Below are 7887 nucleotides of genomic sequence, written 5' to 3' on the forward strand. Positions count from 1 at the left end.
GAATAAACACAGACTCTGTGCAGCCCTGAAATGATTGATCTGTACCTTTCCCAATACATGCATGTCAATACATGTGCACATCGTTAAGCACACTCACTTACTTTTCCAAATATTTTCCAATATTTGCCCTCTAAATACATGACATTATTTAGATATTTATAATATATTTAATTGTATATTTTTTTCGCATTACTTCTATCTCTCTCAGTCATCCTCAGACGAGCTTCCATCGGAGTCTCCAATCATTCCAGTTCTCCATACACCCGGCCAGCTCCGAAGCTCCGTTACTTGATAATCATTATGTTTGTATTGTATTGTATTATTTTAATTTCATATTTCTTAACATGCAATTATTAGTTTAATTACATAATACTTGCTTTCTCAAGCATGTGCACGCTCATAAAATCAATTTAAATCTAAGCATGTATATAAATTGAAGAAAATCCACAAAAGAAATGTTTCATTTATTTATTCCAGCTGTTTTGTCCAGCACATACAGTATAGCTCCACAGTACATAGATAATTTGGCTTTTCAAAAAGTGCTTTATCTCCTTAAAGTGCACCGAATACTGAGATCGTCTCAACACGGCTTCTTTTCTAAGTCTTCCATTCATTGCTCTAAACATAATAATAACAAAACAAAAATATTGAAGTATATTGTAGCTTAAAAAAATAATGCATTGAGTACATGTGTGTTTGGTAGAATAAATAAAATATCTAGGATTGGAATGATTACCTATAAATGCTATTTTGGTTGAACAACGTGCTGCACCCGCTTTGTTGTGATTTTGGTTACCTTTTGTAACATCTGCTCCTCAACACACTTAATAAGAACAAAGTCCCACTCATTTCGATACTGTTTCTGGTGCTGGATGATGTCGCTGTCCCACTAGTATTTGACCACTTCCGAGGTGGGGCGCTGGTTGGTGGAGCAGTGTCCCGCCCTGGAGGACATATTGGGTTCATTAATTAAATTTATTCAAACACACACCTTTTTGTAACTCAACTAATGCAGTGTCGGTCAAAATCAACTGCTGTCTTTATTGTCATTTGGTTTGTTTGTTAGCAGTATGCCACGTAACCACTTGACGACTTCCTATAAAAGTCTGTCAAAGTTAAAAGAACAGGTTGAAGGAAAAAATTCTCATTCGGTGCAAATCCTGACACAGAAATGTGGAGTCTTCATCATATTTTTCATGGCAAAAGCCACCTTAATACCAAAATGGCAGACCTAACCTAAAGAATAGGTTCCTTGATGACTTTCAATCGTCCGGTATGATAACATGCTTACTGAATTGCGTGACAATAAGACGTACTGTTTGCGGGTGCTAATATTCCAACCCTCTCTGAAGGGTTAGCTTCCTGTCTCACAAGATGGAGGAAACTTACAAACAAGTCAGTCCCAAAAGTTGTACAATTTACCGTATTTTTCGGACTATAAGTCGCAGTTTTTTTCATAGTTTGGCCGGGGGTGCGACTTATACTCAGGAGCGACTTATGTGTGAAATTACTCACACATTACCGTAAAATATCAAATAATATTATTTAGCTCATTCACGTAAGAGACTAGACGTATAAGATTTCATGGGATTTAGCGATTAGGAGTGACAGATTGTTTGTTAAACGTATAGCATGTTCTATATGTTATAGTTATTTGAATGACTCTTACCATAATATGTTACGTTAACATACCAGGCACGTTCTCAGTTGGCTATTTATGCGTTATATAACTTACAATTATTCAGCCTGTTGTTCACTATTCTTTATTTATTTTAAATTGCCTTTCAAATGTCTATTCTTGGTGTTGGGTTTTATCAAATACATTTCCCCCCAAAAGGCGACTTATACTCCAGTGCGACTTATATATGTTTTTTTCCTTCTTTATTATGCATTTTCGGCCGGTGCGCCTTATACTCCGGAACGACTTATAGTCTGAAAAATACGGTACATTTCCGCCAAAGGCCAAAACTTACGAAAGATTTAATGGACTTTATTTTACAAAAAAAAAAAAAACATTACATTTTTTAATGCATTTTTCTTCACACCATATTCAAATATTAATAAAATAATTGCCCCAAGAGCCGTACAGTCTGTGATTGTGCTAAAATATTCTTGAACAAGACTCCTCTAAAGTTAAATATTGTTATGTTCTTTTAAGAGTTGGTGTTGAAATATACAGTACATATATTTTGCCATGAAAAACAACAACACGGAACGTTTGATTGTTACCTGCAGAGTCCGGTGGAGCACTCGTAGTTGTTCTGGCAATAAGCGCCAAAAGGTTTGCTGTTCATGATTCTCCACAGCGGACTCATGCGGGCTAGTCTCTTGGCCGTGTGTTCTGGACTCTGCACCGTACCTGAGCACACCTGGAACACACAAATGCAGCTCAGAACATGTGCTGCTTGGCTTGATTAGTGCAGGCTGGACTTACCTGATTGGTCAGGACCAGCAGTAGCAGGCACAGAGCGAGCCTCCTTGAGTGACTTCCTTGCTGCTGCATCTTCGGGGCCAAAGGTTTTTGTCGACACTGCACTGGGAAGCAGGCGGGGGCCGGAGGACGGATTCTGCTGTCGCGCAGGCTCTTTATAAGGACAGCCTACCAACGTGCGTGCGTGTGTGTGTGTGCGTGTTCTTGTATTTCTACCTTTCTTGAGACATCAACAAGTAAAAGTACCTTCCATATGAGGACCGGTGAAGAAGTTAGGACATAAATCATGGTCACATTACGGGAAACCATTGCATCTAATAGAGAATGTCTCATTTGCACCCCTGGTGGTGAAATCTATCAAAATTAGGGTGGTCCCAAAAAGGAGGGATTTTTCAAATTGACTGTGTGTCGCTTTTAAAAGTACTCGCCCCTCTGGTCAACATATGAAATAACAAGTGTGTGTAAAAATTTGAAGTGCTCCCCCTCTGGCCAACATATGTAATAACAAGTGTGTGTAAGAAATTGAAACGCGCCCCCTTTGGCCAAAATTAATAACAAAAATAAAATAAATATGTATATAGAGACACACTGCAATAACTTGAAGTAAATCATGAAGATAAAAAACTAATTACAAACAAAAAATTATAAAAATAAATAAATAACTAAAAGCAGTCTTTCTCACAATGTGTTGACTTCTTTCTTATAAAAATTGGGAACAATTTCTCATATTATTTCTGTTTCTGTGATATTGCAATATTTTCTTGTAAAATTATTACTTTTTTTTAATGTAAAATTATTGCTTTATAATGCAAAATGGTGACATTTGTCACATAAAATTCTGACCTTTATCACAATATTGCCAATTTTTTTTAGTTACAAAATAGTTACATATTTTTAGAAAAATTATGACTTTTGTCATTATTTTGTTCACAATTATGACTTTTGTCATAATTTTGCCAAGTAAAATTACGATTATTAATATAATATTGCCAAAATTGTAAAGTTTTGTTGTAAAATTGTGACTTTTGTCGAGTAAAATTACGACAGTTTTCATAAAATTGCCAAAAATGTAAGCTTTTTCTTGTAAAATTGTGACTGTTATTGAGTAAAATTCCAACTTTTATCATAATGTTGCACGAATGTTCAGTTTTTCTTGTAAAATTTTGACTTGCGTTGAGTAAAATTACGACTTTTATTATAACACTGCCAAGGGCCAGGGTCATATTCCTCACCTTTGTGGCCCATATGTGACTTAATGCGCTTGCAACCACTTCCCTTCACATTTCATGTATGCACACAAAAGGCCGTCGCTCTTTATTCAACTTCCAGCAAAATAAGAGCGTGGCTGTGACTCGACTCAATCACACACACACACACACGCTTACACAACCAATAAATGTGTGTTTGCGCACTTTACATAAGTATACAACTGCACGTGACCAGTGCAGCTTTATTTTTAGGGATGTTTCGATCAGGGTTTTGTGCGATCTATTACATTTCCCATCATCCATGACTGAGTACTGATACCGATCACATGTATTAACTGTAAATGTTTCACTTTATTCACAAAGAGGGCTATTGACAGTTAAACACCACCAACACAATATTTGATCAAGTTCCTTATTCTCTTTTAATAGATAATTATTTTTTTTTCAGCAAAGTCAATCGTACACAATAACTAAACAAAAGTAAGAACTACTATCTACTACTCTTTTAAATCTTATGCTTTATTTCCCACAAAGTCCTCTGCTGTAAAAAAATAATAAAAACAACAAAAATATTTTTACAAAATTAAGATATGGACGTAACCACTGTATCGATCATACACTGATACTACACTTGGTATCAACACCACCAATGTATGGATCGATTTACCCTCCCCTTACATGTTGTGTGCTAAATGTCACAATGTTGACACGCAAATAGTTTTTATATTATCTTCTCTCTAGACTATTATTAATCTACGTGTTAACGCAGTATATTTGCTGTAATGCAGGTGATTATCATTGACTTAGAGGAGCTGCTCCACGCTGTGTATGGAGACACATCATTAGTTGCTAGCCGCTTGTCAGCCGGGGGGCTAAAAATGATTAAAGCCTCAGCCAAAGCGAATCCGTATTTGTGATAGGCATTAAAAGGCATTCATGGCGATAAATACTTTTTTATGAAAATTGATCTGATACTGATCGGTAGCCAGCCGATCGATCAGCACATCCCTATTCGCCAGAGCGTATTCCAGCCGCATCCGGGCGGAAGGTCGTGTGGGGAAAAAAACGGGTGAAAATTAGGGGTCAATGGTACAATCGCGTTATATTGAACATGGCGTTATATCCAACTTTGTGTGTACATGCAAAGTGAGATATGTCAAGACTTAATGATCACGGCTAACAGTTTTTAAAAACCCACATTTTCTGAGATATTCAATTTGAGGTTTTCATAAACTGTAAACTATAATCATGAAAATGATATCAAAAGAAGGCTTGAAATATCTTGAGTTGCATGTTATGAGCCTACAGCGCATCCAGAAAGTGTTCAGAGTGCTTCACTTTTTCCATATTTTGTTATTTTACAACCTTATTCCAAAATTGAACGAATTCATTTATGTCCTCAAAATTGTACACATAATGACATTGTGAAAAGTGTTTTTTTTATTTTGAAAATTTGTTTTAAAAAAAACACATGTATATAAGTATTCACTGCCTTTGGTCAATACTTTGTTGATACACCTTTGGCTGCAATTACAGCCTCAAGTCTTTTTGAGTATGATGCAACAAGCTTGGCACACCTATCTCTGGGCAGTTTCGCCCATTCCTCTTTGCAGCACCTCTCAAGCTCCATCAGGTTGGATGGGAAGCGTTGGTTTTCAGGATGTCTCTGTACATTGCTGCATTTATCTTTCCCTTTATCCTAACTAGTCTCCCAGTTCCCGTCGCTGAAAAACATCCCCACAGCTTGATGCTGCCATCACCATGCTTCACTGTAGGGATGGTATTGACCATCACACCAGAGAATTTTGTTTCTCATGGTCTGAGAGTCTTTCAGGTGAATTTTGGCCAAACTATGAAAAAAACTGCGACTTATAGTCAGAAAAATACAGTAGCTCATTCACGTAAGAGACTAGACGTATAAGATTTCATCGGAGTCTAGATTTGAGGGTTTTGGAGGTGCTAGGGTACCAGGAGGTGCATGCGTAATCAAAAAAGGGTTGAACGAGAGTTCCCGCTAGAATCTTCATGGTACTGGGGTTCTGGGTATTTGTTCTGTTGTGTTTATGTTGTGTTACTGTGCGGATGTTCTCCCGAAATGTGTTTGTCATTCTTGTTTAGTGTGGGTTCACAGTGTGGCGCATATTTGTAACAGTGTTAAAGTTGTTTATACGGCCACCCTCAGTGTGACCTGTATGGCTGTTGACCAAGTATGCTTGCATTCACTTGTGTGTGTGAAAAGCCGTAGATATTATGTGATTGGGCCGGCACGCAAAGGCAGTGCCTTTAAGGTTTATTGGTGCTCTGTACTTCTCCCTACGTCTGTGTACCACTCCGTACAGCGGCGTTTTAAAAAGTCATACATTTTACTTATTGAACCGATACCGATAATTTCCGATATTACATTTTAAAGCATTTATCGGCCGATAATATCGGCAGTCCGATATTATCGGGCATCTCTATCTGAAATAGTTTTAAAATCTACATCAATGACACATTCTCATAACTCCTATTTGTGTTTATGCTCTGCCGCCCTGATGGTGGTGCAAGCTTTGGACTAGAACTCCTAGTTAGACCCTTTATTGGCTCACACTCGACCTTGAGCACAAATACTTCCCTGCATATTTGGACATGATGCAAACAATCTGTTTTCCAAGTCCATTCTTCAACAGGACAAGACTCGGGTCTCCATCCCAAAAAGGTGTCAAAATGTTCCCCTCTGATTCCACTGGTGATCTCTGTCAGCCTCTGAAGTCCCACAAAAAAACATGAGCAACATGGATTCCACGTTGTTGTGTTGCCTTTGTCTCACTAACCTTGCCACAACGTGAGCACTTTATCCTCCCAAATGTAAAAGTTTAGAACAGAACTATGGACTTTTTGGGGAAAAACTTGGAACACAGCTGACAGGAGGTCATTCTCTCTTGGCTGACCTTTGAAACTTGATTATGCCAAAGTAAGCAAAGGTGAACCGCCGCTTCAGGTCCGCAAGAAAAAAAAAATGTTGTGACCCATTAGAAAACTACAGAACTTGATTTACATGTAATACCTATGTGGCTGTTGCTTGGCAGAATTCATAGGGCATATCATAACAACCCAAAAAAAAGGCATTTTTTACATGCATTTAATCGAGTCCTAACTTTTGCAGTCCAGGCCTGGAGCCAATGAAATGATGCAACTTTGCTGTCTAATCAAACAGGCCAGTTGCAGACCTCATCTGACCAGCTGGCAGTCCTCATGTTCACGGAACGGGTTTACCGGGAACGTCTAGTACGGTGATGCTTCACCTCTGGCAGACTTAAAGCACACTTCCATTTTATTCTATCTTTTCAAGAGACAATACTATAGAAAGTCAACTTGGATGTACTCTAGAGTAGTCAGTGTACAGCTTGTCTGGCACCATCCACAAAAAAAAGAGTCAACACATCTATTATTGTCTCAATAGTTGGCAACATAAGTGAGTAGCAAGATCATTGTGTCAAGCTTGGAGGTGATGGTGTCATGGTCTGGGACTGCATGAGTGCTGCCAGCACTGGGCGAGCCACAGTTTATTTATCCAACACAAGTGATTCCACCTTACAAATGCGTCCGAAGTATGAATATTTGGTGCAAGCACCATTGTTATCTATAGCACTACCTTAAAAGGGACCATCCATCCATCCATTTTCTACCGCTTGTCCCTTTCGGGGTCGCGGGGGGTGCTGGAGCCTATCTCAGCTGCATTCGGGCGGTAGGCATAGTGCACACTGGACAAGTCGCCACCTCATCGCAGGGCCAACACAGATAGACAGACAACATTCACACTCACATTCACACACTAGGGCCAATTTAGTGTTGCCAATCAACCTATCCCCGGGTGCGTGTTTTTGGAGGAGGGACCTATTTCGCAAATTTTAAATCAAACCAATGAGGCATGGCGGAAATATTTATAAAACAATCTTGCCTTCCTTCATACTTCCTCCAAACGAGGCGTTTGGAATTTGCCCCATTTATGACGTTTTTTCCCATTGTGACGTCAGCGCATATCTCCATACATGGTAAAGTTTTACATTAAGAGCTTTGCGCGAGTCCGCCATTGTAGTCCGACGTTGTTTGAGTATGTCATAGTCAGTTCCACATCATACAAACCCCGTTTCCATATGAGTTAGGAAATTGTGTTAGATGTAAATATAAATGGAATACATCCATCCATCCATCTTCTTCCGCTTATCCGAGGTCGGGTCGCGGGGGAAGCAGCTTAAGCAGGGAAGC

At 38.8% G+C, this 7887-nt stretch overlaps 1 protein-coding gene across 1 annotated transcript; it reads right to left on the reverse strand.

Moving 5' to 3' along the window:
- Positions 1-454: 454 nt before the first annotated feature.
- Positions 455-2701, reverse strand: leap2 (liver-expressed antimicrobial peptide 2). Its single transcript, XM_062066998.1, has 3 exons — positions 2435-2701; positions 2230-2369; positions 455-944 (listed from the first exon to the last, which is right to left on the reverse strand). The coding sequence occupies exons 1-3, from the start codon at positions 2501-2503 to the stop codon at positions 890-892; spliced, it is 264 nt and encodes an 87-aa protein (XP_061922982.1). The 5' UTR covers positions 2504-2701; the 3' UTR covers positions 455-889.
- Between the last annotated feature and the right edge of the window lie 5186 nt (positions 2702-7887).

This window comes from Entelurus aequoreus, linkage group LG12 (genome assembly GCF_033978785.1).
Source record: "Entelurus aequoreus isolate RoL-2023_Sb linkage group LG12, RoL_Eaeq_v1.1, whole genome shotgun sequence".
NCBI lineage: Eukaryota > Metazoa > Chordata > Actinopteri > Syngnathiformes > Syngnathidae > Entelurus > Entelurus aequoreus.

Coding starts and splice junctions, on each gene's coding strand:
- leap2 (XM_062066998.1), bottom strand. CDS start 2,503: ATGCAGCAGCAAGGAAGTCACTCAAGGAGGCTCGCTCTGTGCCTGCTA. Junction 2,370..2,434: donor TGCTGGTCCTGACCAATCAG/GTAAGTCCAGCC, acceptor TGTGTGTTCCAG/GTGTGCTCAGGTACGGTGCA. Junction 945..2,229: donor TGCTCCACCGGACTCTGCAG/GTAACAATCAAA, acceptor TATGTCCTCCAG/GGCGGGACACTGCTCCACCA.